This window comes from Lytechinus variegatus, chromosome 15 (assembly GCF_018143015.1).
Source record: "Lytechinus variegatus isolate NC3 chromosome 15, Lvar_3.0, whole genome shotgun sequence".
NCBI lineage: Eukaryota > Metazoa > Echinodermata > Echinoidea > Temnopleuroida > Toxopneustidae > Lytechinus > Lytechinus variegatus.
The window spans coordinates 23,610,488-23,622,890 of NC_054754.1; the positions used below are offsets into that span (position 1 = coordinate 23,610,488).

The 12,403-nt window shown below is 37.0% G+C and overlaps 1 protein-coding gene across 1 annotated transcript in view; it reads right to left on the reverse strand.

The window, feature by feature from the left end:
• The window catches only part of LOC121429123, a 43,029-nt gene extending 38,621 nt beyond the window's left edge, over window positions 1–4,408 (reverse strand). Inside the window, exon 1 of the mRNA XM_041626037.1 lies at window positions 4,286–4,408. Coding sequence (XP_041481971.1) covers window positions 4,286–4,366 — 81 coding nt within the window. The 5' untranslated portion in view covers window positions 4,367–4,408. The remainder of the gene's footprint in view (window positions 1–4,285) is intronic.
• Window positions 4,409–12,403: the final 7,995 nt, after the last annotated feature.

Consider the following 12,403-nt stretch of genomic DNA (forward strand, 5'->3'; position numbering starts at 1 on the left):
AAGGGCTCCAACTGGGAGCTAACGATGATTTTGATTCCAGGTTTGCTTCCGAAAAGATGGGTGGGAACTTTGAGAGATATGACAGGGAAAAGACAATGTTCAGAATACCGATTTGTGACAATCATAGCGGTGTCACATCTCGGAGAGAAATGACAAAATTTATGACAAAAGTTATGACAGAGTTACAGAATACCACCCCTGGTCACACCGCCCGAGCGTTGTTGGAGCGGTCGTGGAGCGGAGCGAAAAAAATCATCACCACTCGCTGCCGTTTACCATGGTGATTGTTTTTTTGTTTTCGATTTTGTTTTTCGATTTTTATCCCAATTTTGTGAGCGAAATTCGACCTTTTCTTCCTACCGCTCCACGACCGCTCCAACAACGCAGGGGCGTTGTGACCATGCCTTAAGACATGTTTGACTGTGTGAAGAATTTTATTCTCGAGATAATGAAATTCATTATAAAGGTCTATACAGGGTGCATTTGAATGATAAGGCTCAAATTGGCACCGCAAAAATAATGTTGATGTCCTGAGTGTAATTTCATACAAGGGTGCTTGGATATTTCAAATTATGCATCATTGGACCCCCCCCCCCCCCTCTCTCTCTCTCTTTTACATTTGTGTGCTAAATATGCTGAACAAATATAACATAACGAAATAGATTGGGCATAGATTTACTTAGCACAGTTGCATAATGAGCACAATTTCTACATAACATTCAGAAATCGCTGTCACTCGTTTCCTTTCCCTTTCTCTTTTTTTTCCCTTTTTTATTGGTCGTTGATTTTTTTTTCGGGAGGTGGGGGGGGGGGGGGGAGGGTGAGAGGGATATCTGTACGCCAGTAATTTGACCACTAAAACATGTGTAGGATCCATTTTGAAAACATGTATGATCGCGTGCGTTTATATAGTATCATATTGTGTAGGGCAGTTTGGAAAAACATGTCGATTCGCGTGCCTTTATACATGTATAGTAATATAGTTGAAGGAGCTGTTATTCCGTTAAGAATTACCAAAGAAAAAAAAATACACGAAAATCACAGAATTCACGATTGAGAGTCACCTTGTCTGTTTGAATGTCAACTTGTTTGTTCCTAGTTCGTATTCAATCCGAGGAAAACGATTATTATGATTAATTTTCATCTTGTACGAGATGAAAATATTTAAGATGCGATGCTGATTATTCAGATCAATCTAAAATATAAAAAGCAATAATCCGAATAACAAGGAATATTAATGAAAATCAATTTACCTTCACGAAGGGAAAGGTTATAGACTTATACTTGTTAATTGCATTTAATATATTCTATCCAATGGGTTCATGGTCATATCAATAGCTTTGATCCTGACTTAAATTAAGGAAAAATGGCGCTCTTTTATTCCAAAGCAGCAATAAATTTATTTCACTTCAAGGCATATTCTTTGGACAGGTCATTCAGGGAATTCCCCCAATTCGACAATTTAGATTTAGAGTTATTTATTTCCGTTCAACAAAATAAACAAATATAATCGTAGTAATAGTACATATTCAAAACAATATAGACAGTTCAATGACATTTCGTAACAAATATATATAAGATAAGTAAACCGAACGGAGGGGAGGGACTTACCAAGAAAAGCAATGCTTGTATAAAAGGTAAGTCCGTAATCTTAGTTTCAATACTAATTAACAAAGCTATATACAATATATACAATATGTAATCTACAAAAAATATGTACCTATCAATCATTCAATCAACATTCTGTTAGTAAATCAACTCAATCAATGTGATCAATCAAATATTCACCTTTTTCAAATAAATTATCAATAAAACATTCAGCTTTTTCAATAAATCATGTCATAAATCACCATAATTAGTCAAGTTTTTAATAATCATTCAATGGAAAAAAGGCCCATCAACCATAAGTCACTTGGCATTTAATTTTTTAATACCATCCAGGAGAAGAAAAAAAAACGGGTGGAAGGAGGAGATGAGTACATGACATGTAATTTGTAAGATAACACAAAGAATGCCCCTTTAACCCAGTCTTACCCTATCTCACCCCTTGCATGTAACAGGTACCATCACATTACTCTGACTCTCACAAGCACACTTGCTAAGATCCACATAATAAACTAAAAACGCTACACTGAAATTACAATTCCTGTTTACTCATGCATTACATTTCAATATAGTAACTCATGAAATTTGCTTAAGAAACAAAAACTGATCTCAATTCATTAGTAATTTAGCATAACATCCTTAACTTTGCAAGTTCCAAAGGACTCACCTAAAAAAAAAAGCTGGAAGGCTAATTCCTGCTCACCCTAGCAGAGGCTAGTCTCACAGGAGGGGTGAAATGGGTAGAGAGAGAGGGGGGGGTTAAGTGTTCTATTGACTCATTACCCATCAATGTACTTCCCCCACCTAAGTCCTATCCCTATTCTGACTTCCATGAACACATTCCTGAGATCCACTTGAAAAAGTGAAAAATTGTATTTCATGTTCACTCATGCATTAAATTTCAATTTAATAATTCGTAAAATTTGCTATAAAAACCTAAATTGATGATGATGATAATTGATTTATCAAAACACCCTCAAATTTCCAATTTCAAGGGACTCGCATCTCAAAAAACTGAAAGAAATTGGCAGGCTAATTCCTGCCCACCATAATTTTCATACCCTTTGTTTAAGTGGACAGTGCTCGCTCAAGCATGAATAGTTTTCCAACATTTTGGTGTCATTTCAAAGATGACTTTATTGGCTTTCCATATATATAGGTCTTTCCCTACAAAATGATATACTTGGGTGGTATTCTGAGATCCATTTTATCTCAGATAAAATAAAATATTTTATCTCCGTTAAAATCAGTGAGATAAAATACCCTTAAAATCTTTCCGAATTGGTATTCTGAGAACCATTTTATCTTCATTTTATCTCTGTAAGACACACCTATTTTCAAATCAATATCCAATTAGAAACGCGCTTCTATAGCTCTCTCATATCACTCATCCAATTGAAATCCATTCCGCCGGGAGGTGTGGCAAAGGGGCCAGATTGCGTCAATTTATTGACTTCAAATACGCTTGCAATATACGCTTGCGCGTCTTTACGGAGATTTCTTTTTAACAAAAATGACAATACTCTCATCTTTTTTCGAAGTCTATATCGCATCTTTTCAAACATCATTTCAAAGACAATATAAGTAAAGAAAAGTCTTATGAAATACTCTCTGATTGTACAGGAACAACGTTTAGGTGTTATTCTCTATAAGTATATAATTTTTCTTCATTTTCATGTCACCATTTGGGGTTAGTTCACCAAGAAATACTGGTGAAATCAACATCGCAGAGATAAAATAGCCTCTACCCTCTTTTAAGTTTATTTTGTGTTTTCTTCAAAGTAACATGGGCGCAAGCACATCATCTGCGTTGCAATGGCCAGATACGCGATGGGTATGTGTACGCAGGCATTGTTCTGTTGCGTATCATCTGTATATACGCAAGATAAAATTTATACCCAAGATACAATCTGAAATTTTATCTGAGAGATAAAATCTCATCTCAGAATACCAATTTCATTTTAAGAGATAAAATAAAATATTTTAAAGATAAAATGACCTCAGAATACCACCCCTTGTTATTTGGTAGCCATTTCAAAAGTGTATACACTCTAAAAAATGAAGTGCTAATTCAGCTCTGACTTAAAGAGCGTGTATAATGACTGCACTTCGGAGTGCTGATTTGTCTAGTTCAAATTTGAACGAGAAAAATCAGCACTCCGAAGTGCAGTCACCATACACGCTCTTTAAAAGCTGAATTAGCACTTCATTTTTTAGAGTGTAGTTTTTTTTTCTTGGACGCACTGTATAAATACCCTATAATATTAATATTTGACAAATGAAGGTTTCAAAACTTTTACTTACTTGTGAATAAAAAGAAAGCAGTTTACCATGTTTACGGGCCGTGTGAAAGTTGACAAATGTTTATTTCATGCATAAGTTAGCATAATTAATGCAAAATCTCATTATTTCAACAAAAGTTATCATACAGCCTTGTAGATTATATCGCACACTACCACTGTGCAAATTTTCGCGGCGCTCGCGGGATCGAAGGCCGAGATCTCTGAAAAAATAGTTCAATAATATAGGCATGACGGTCTATTGTATACTTTGGCATATCAATAATGAACGTATAATGGTTACAAGGTTTATGCGCGAGTAATAGTTCATTCGCCCCTCCCCCTCTCGAATAATGTAGTTTTTAGAATATAGACACTTTGAAATTAGAATGCAAACTTACTTCTGTTTTCCAACCATCGTGAAGTCCACTCGGAAAAGATCCCATTTTGAAAATGAATTCTCTAAGGGGATAACTCGACATGTTAACTTCGGTCCTACTCTTATGTGTATACAGAGAGCTTCAAACATCGCTCTTCTGTTTGATCAGGGAATTGCCCCGGTTTGATTATGCACAGGAATATTTACTGTGGGCCATGCCCAAGTCATATCGTTGAAATAACGCTACACTGATCACATTTCAATGACGTTACGTCCAATGGCCCGTTATCGGTCGGATTGGGATTGGGTTGCTTGTTGTGACTGATGCATATAATCAGCCTCATGCCACGATCTGAAATCCTTGAATGGAGTTTATTATTCTCGAAACCCAAGCCGTTGTTTTAAACAGAGGGGTCACTCATTATAAGCTTTGAGAACGTCACCAAACTCGTTAGTATTAAACAAAGGACACTTTACATGATAGTATAGACCAACTATTCTTCCTGCGCCGCCGCTTGTGTATGAGGGAAGAAGGATGTGGATGGGGGCCTTTGGTTTTCCCTTTGCCAAAAAGGATCGACATTTATACTTTATAATAATAATAATGATAATAATAATAGGCATTTATACAGCGCCATCTATCTTGAAATATTCTATTCCGAGGCGCGTAGTTATTATTATCATTACCCCGGCTTTAGCTCGAGCTGCCTCTCAGCGCTCATGCATTCAAGGAATTAATCCTGCCGGGTACCCATTCACCTCACCTGGGTCGAGTGCAGCACAATGTGGATAAATTTCTTGCTGAAGGAAATTACGCCATGGCTGGGATAAAAGTCATACAAGTTATGTAATAAATTTGTACTGTTTAGCCATCAAAGAGACGGAATGCTGATTCAGCCCCCACCCCCCTTGACATTTGTTTTATGAAAAAAAATTCAATGCGGGAAGTTTTTGCACTGAAATTAATTCAGTACGTTTTTTTCTCTTTCCAGATGATGTCATGCATCTTTGGAATTTGAATATCCGACTTCTTGGGCACCGAGCTCCAAATGTATGCGTGCTTTGACCTACATCGTTACACCAAAATTCGCAAAAGACCCGTGATATCATGGAAAAAAATGGATATCAATTGAATTCATAAATGTACGTGTATTTCATTTCTTTTATTGGTTTTGCAACATTTTTCATAACAAAGATCTCGAAATGATGACGACGGTCTCTTAAATGTGTAAAACAAACAAAACCCTTTAGGGTGATTTTTTTTTTCTAATAACAAAACAACCTTCGGATATTTTTTTCCAATTTCTTTTCTTTTTTTCCCCTCACTTTGTCCTACTTTTTCTTAGTCATTAAACTTTGTAAGGGTCCATGGCTCACCACCCCCCACCCAATCTGTGCACCACTTGCCAATTCTAACCAGGGAACACGTAGGGAACTGACCACCAGTGACCGTGGTGACCACGGCCTTTGTTCAATCAACCGTGCATGCCCTTGGTGTCATTGACGCCACAATCTTGACCTGGGCCCCGCAACTAAGGTTAGCGATTAATCCACCCGCGGGGGGGGGGGGCTTACATTGACGAGTGGATACCATGCACGATCCCCAAAACACGTAAAAAGGATGTCTTTTTCAAGATAGGGCACGTTACGTACGTGATAAGGGTGTCAAAAACACAAAAATAATGAAAAAGGGGGTATCTATTTCGCTAGGAAAGTGTTTAGGGTCAGATTTGCTGGGATGATAAAATAAGATTAAAATGTTTTATAAAGGATGTCCTTTTTGCCCTAACACTACGTGTTTAGAGTCCGATTTGTGCGAGCTGTGGAAGGTGGGGCCGTATACTTAACCAAAATGTGTAAAGGTAAAACCGACGATCGACATAGCAATAAAATATCGCTGTACTTGTTTAGTGGTTCATTTCAAGGAATACTTGCCAAAAGTATCGTTTTGTTTGCAATTCTTGTTAAGGGTAGGGTTTCACACGCCAATACTTGTTAAGGGGTGCATTTTCAGAATATGGAAAATACGTATTTAGGGTGCTTTTCGAGACCCCTTGGTCGCGCATGGTATCCACTAATCAATGGAAGTGCCCCCTCCCCGGGGGATTAATCGCTAAATAAAATGGCCTGTCAAGATCATTGTCGTATATAATTATGCGCATTATCGCCCAGTCTAGAAACCAATCAGAAATTGTTCTTTCATAATAGTGATTAATCGCTAACCTTCGTGTGATGGGATGGACAAGGAAAATGTCTCTAGTTTTTCATTTCCGTGGGGCGGCAAATACAACCACGGTTCTTGGACATGATAATATGTAAAATATTATGAGTGAATACATGCACAATGTTGCCATCGGTAAATTCTGCTCCTGACCTCAAAATTAAAATAATAATGTGCAAAATCGTACCATTGATTCGACTGGAAATTCCGCCATTCACCCCGTGTGTTAAGGACTTCCGCCAACGCGCGCAAGCGTGCACAATGCATGTAACCTCGTTCGCGTTTTATTTTTTTTATTCGCTGTACATGATATACGTTATATACAGAATATACGATGGCGGATAAGATGTCGTCGTCTTCGTCGTGTTTTGACAGCGAAAATGACGATTTATCACTAGCAAATATATGCTATACATGCACGTCTTACCCAAGGAAAGAGGGCCAGTAAATTCCTTTCAAGTAAAGAGCTAGAACAAATTTAAGCCTTTGCTGCATTTGTTGATGTAGACTACCTGGGACTTCAGAATAAAAATAGCTATTCGTGCAGCATAGAAGTTTGCTATTGACTTGCATGTAACCTGGCCTAGGGAGCAGTGGCTTAACAGTGCAGGGGGGGGGCAAGCTATCCCCCTGGCGGAGTTCACCGGGAACTTAAAGGGGAAAAGAGGAAAGGGGGAGAATGAAAGGGGAAAAAAGAAAAGGGGGAGAATGAAAGGGAAAGGGGAAAAAAAGAGGAACTGGAAAAGGAAAGAAAGAAGAACAGATAGATTGTCATGAAAAGGTGATTTTATTTTTTTGAAAATAAGCATACAAAATCATAAACAAAATCTTGTAGACCAAGAAAAAAAGGAAAAGGAAAGAGAGAAGGGTGAAAATATGTTATCTTCTTTAACATTATGTCAAAATCTAAAATTGGATTTTTGTAATAAAAATGAATAAATTTTTGCTCACTCGCATTGTTGTTTTTTTTACCCGATACACCATATCGCCCCTCAAAATGTTGCCTCATGACGTCATTGCCTGCCCCCCCCTTGAGAAGCAAAATACTAAAATTTGTAATGTAAATATGCCATTAAAACAAAGGTGTGCCCCCTCTTTTGAATTGAAGACCCTTTTTTTCGTGTACGAAATATACTTCATTTGTCAGTGGGTGAAAACCTTTATTTTTATTTTTTTTTGCTTGTCAATTGGTTGAAAAACTTTTTTTTTTGTGGGGGGGGGGCTGGTCAAAACTTTCCTCTGAAAAATTTGCCCCCTTTTGGAAAATCATGGATCTGCTCCTGATAAAGACCGGAGAGTTTTTTGCTCTTGTCCCTCCTGGCCACCGACCCGTTACGCTCCTGCCCAGCCCGACCAGCATTGCAGCAAGATCCGAATGGATCAAACTAACGTTATAGATTTAACGCGTTACATCTTGCTTAGTTAGAGCCAGGTCAAACATCGTTCGTATCACCAGCATTCCAGCAATCAAGCTATCGAAGGTGAAAAAGATACAGAGGATGATTTTGAGATGGTGATCCTTGTTATAGCGATCTTTGTCCATGCCAAAATTGTTTCACTTTGTGCTTTTGCATTTCATTCTCTGCAAAAGTGAAGCAGTACAACTCAAGCTTTGATGATTTTTGTATAGGTCTAGATTTCTTAATTGAATCGATATATAATGTGACTCATGTCATGACTTACTTCACAGCCACATTTACAAGCCTATGAATAGAAGACGAAGTAAGTCATGAGTCACATTATTCATCGACTCAATTAAGAAATCTAGATGTAGACCTATACAAAAATCATCAAAGTTTGCACTGCTTCACTTTTGCAGAGAGTGAAATGCAAGAGCACAAAGTGAAAACAAATTACCTTCGATCGCTTGATTGCTCAATGCTGGTGATACGAACGATGTTTGACCTGGCTCTGGGCAAGATGTAAACGCGGTAGGCCTACATCTATATTTATTTTGATCCATTCGGATCTTGCTGAAATGCTGGTCGGACGTCGGGCTGGTCTCCCGGGGCAGGGCTGCATGCAAGTCAATCGCAAACTTCTCTGCTGCACGAATAGCTATTTTTATTCTGAAGTCCCAGGTAGTCTACATCAACGAATGCAGCAGCAAAGGCTTAAATTTGTTCTAGCTCTTTACTTGAAAGGAATTTACTGGCCCTCTTTCCTTGGGTAAGACGTGCATGTAGCATATATTTGATAGTGATAAATCGTCATTTTCGCTGTCAAAACACGACGAAGACGACGACATCTTATCCGCCATCGTACATTCTGTATTATAACGTATATCATGTACAACGAATAAAAAATATAAACGCGAACGAGGTTACATGCATTGTACACGTCCGCGCGCGTTCACGGAAGTCCTTAACACACGGGGTGAATGGCGGAATTTCCAGTCGAATCAATGGTACGATTTTGCACATTATTATTTTAATTTTGAGGTCAGGAGCAGAATTTACCGATGGCAACATTGTGCATGTATTCACTCATAATATTTTACATATTATCATGTCCAAAAACCATGGTTGTACTTGCCGCCCCACGGAAAGTCACAATTTTAGCGACCATCCCACAGTCTATTACGGAGCCGTCATTTTTGGTTACATTTATCAGATTTTCCACACCTACCAGAATTCCAGGGGGTGCTGCCTATGGAGAATAGGCACGAGATACACGCAGCACCCCTAGGTATATAAATCTTGGGGTGCTTCGGCATCCCCGCTCCCCAGGGCCATGGTGAGGGTTTAAACCCATAAGCCCCCCCCCCCTAGATCCACCACTGCAACAGATTGGTTACTTCGACTAATCCTTTACAAGAGTGTATAAAAGGAATCCCTCTCCTCTCATTGATAAAAGAAATTCCTTTGTTCTTTTTTATCCCACTACACTACTATATATTCTCTATTTCTGAATGATTGAGCTTTGGGATATAATCTCAACTTTACTCCCCTCCTTGTTTAAACAAACTTTCCTCCCAACTGCCAAGACTACTCAGGGAGGATAATGAATAATGAGCCAAAACATTAAAAGGCCAGAAATTGCGAAGTCGGCAAGATTTCTAAAAAAAAAACCTACGAGCGAGCGAAGTGACCGAGCAAAACTGGAGCTTAAAAAATGGCATAATATTCAGAAAGTTATGACTTCATCCCTTTTACTGCCTTTTTCTTTTGGTATGATATTCGGAAAACTGTAAATTAAGCCCTTTTCCTTTTTCTTTATCTCCTTTTTTCTCGGTCGTCAAAATTTGGACGGTCAAGTTCAAGCTGCAACTCTCTTTTATACTCACTGTCTCAGTCATAAAAATAGGAAAAAAAGACGAAAGTCCATATTTTTCTTATTCTTCGTATAAGGAATACAATTCCCTCATCATTACTATTTGAAATTCAGATATGTTGTTTATTTTCCCCACAGTGAACTTGTTTCCCTCTGCAGCTGAAGTGTATAAACGTGTAATGATGTGTTTGAACATTTACCACATGATCAACGCCATTCGCTTCTATGTATGAATCCATGGATCCACAAAGTATCACATTTTACTTTCCAATCTTTTTCAATAATTTGTTTCAATCTGTTAACTTCTTTGTCTTACAACGTCGTTTGGTATAATTACGCATCAAGCTCATACTTCCGATATGCCCCCATATATTCACCCAAATCCTCTTATAAATCCATTAAACGTTGCAGAGCTGTCATTTTTTTTTTATAAACCCGCTACAGAGTCTCGGAAAGATAGTGAATCCCCACTTAGAAGTTAAGAATAAATTGAAAGTGCTGTTATCATTTCATGTCTTCATCTTTATTGAACAATTTTCTTAAAATCCACATCAACCATAATTCACCGTAATTTAATCTGTGCACAAAATGACATATCTAATCCTTCTTGCTCATAGCCTATAAGAATAATGTAATTCCGCTGATTTTATTTTTCTTTACTATACTGACAAAACATAAATTGATTAATTATACAACCCATTATGAGATGGATATATGCCAAGCAACGTTGAACCTTAAATCGAAATAATGCGCAGAAATGTAAATCATTTCCATATAAGAGTTAATCCCTCCGCCTTCAAACATTTTAAATGGTCTTGATTTACTTGAAACTTATTTGAAATTTAAACCTTTTGAGGGTACATAAAAAAGGCCTTTTAAGAAAGTTAACTATTTTTCCAAATGAAAATTCATAATCTATATGAATATTGATAAAACATTACCTTGATATTTTAGTTTTGCTGTTTATTTTGTCCAAAATGTTTTTAGTAATCTGAAATAATGCTTTAAGTCTACTAATTGCGATTAGAAATGCTAGATGTCATCGTCATCTTCATGAAATACTAATTTAGTTTCGACATTTTATCAGTGAACTAAAAACAGTTAATAAAGTAATTAATTAATTTTTGTGTTAGGGTTCTCCTGTTGACAAGTTGTTATTATTCCCCTTACGAGATGAGCTTCAATAGCTTCAATAGCTGAGTGGTAGATCATTTTACTTCCAAAAATACAAAAAGTGAATCAGATTTATTTCAATTCCCTTGTCATCAAATTCTCATTTTTTGTGCTCGAGATTGAAATAACTCCAATCAATCCTGCTGCCATGAAATTGCAATAACACATTATCATATGGGCGTAGAACATTTAAAAAATGCCGTAACTCTACTATGGAAAAAGCTTTCCGATAATATAAAGAAAACTAGAATCTCATTATTTTCTGTCCCGCTGTTTGCATTTTTTTCATCAATTCCTCAATTTCTCTTTCCTAGCACGACAAAAGCTACTAAAAATGGACGATCAAGATTCGATTTCATTTGGAAATTAAACGTGACAACCATTTTTGGTGAAACAATTACTTGAGCAAATATCATATTAAATATAGATCTATATGATATTAGTTGCGAAATAGCCCAAGAGTTTCTAAATTCAGAATCTCATTTTTTTATAAAATGAAAACGAAAAAGATCAATCAATCACTGATTATGTCAGTTAGAAAGCGAAGCCGAAGGCGGGAAATTCCCCCTCTCCCCCTCTTCCATCGGCTGTTCTTTTCCTCCTCTAGAACAAGAAAAAAAGAACGTTATGGATGAGAGACGTACACACTTCCATTTCTAATTAAGAGAATGAAGAAATTCAAACAAGAAAAAAATAATGCCTAATGGCCATTGGTGCATTAAGTGCATAGAGAAAGATTGATGATCGAAATAGGCCTACCTTCTTTCAACGACTTTAATCTTTTGCACTGTTTTCAAATGCCTGTTGTGTTTGCTACTTTCTCACTATTCCTGAATATTATGAACAGTGATGTGCTTGGGAGACGACGAAGAAAGTGGAAATCTGTTTTGGATCAAATGGTATCAACTCAGGGTCTTTTGGTGGTCAAGCTCGAAGATGGTATATGGTTTAAAAAAAACATTAGCTCTATAGCTATTTATGACTGTGCAATTGTTAACCTTGACATGCGCAGATGCCATAGAAACATAATTTAATACAATAAAACAAAACGCGTTGCTATTATGACGTCATACAAAGCTTATTAATGCGCGCATCTATTGTGTGACGTGTAACACTGCGGTTATTCCCGAAGTATTTTTAACATTATTGTTTTGTGGGGTGCCATTTGCATACTCGTTAACCACATCATTTTAATCTTCCGGGTTCTTTTTTAGATTTATATTTTTGAAACTAATACAAATCAGTTTGATACTTGTGACATCATCAGCCACCTAATGAATATTCATGACGACTGTTTTCACAAAATATTGATGAACTTTAAATCTTAATATCTTTATTATTTGTTATCCAAGTTTGATGAAATTATCAGCATTTTGCTCAGTAAACTCTACGCTATGTATTAAGATATGAAAATGTTCAGCCCGGACCATCCCTTTAATCTCTTTTATCTCCCTCTTTCTTTCTTCTACCATG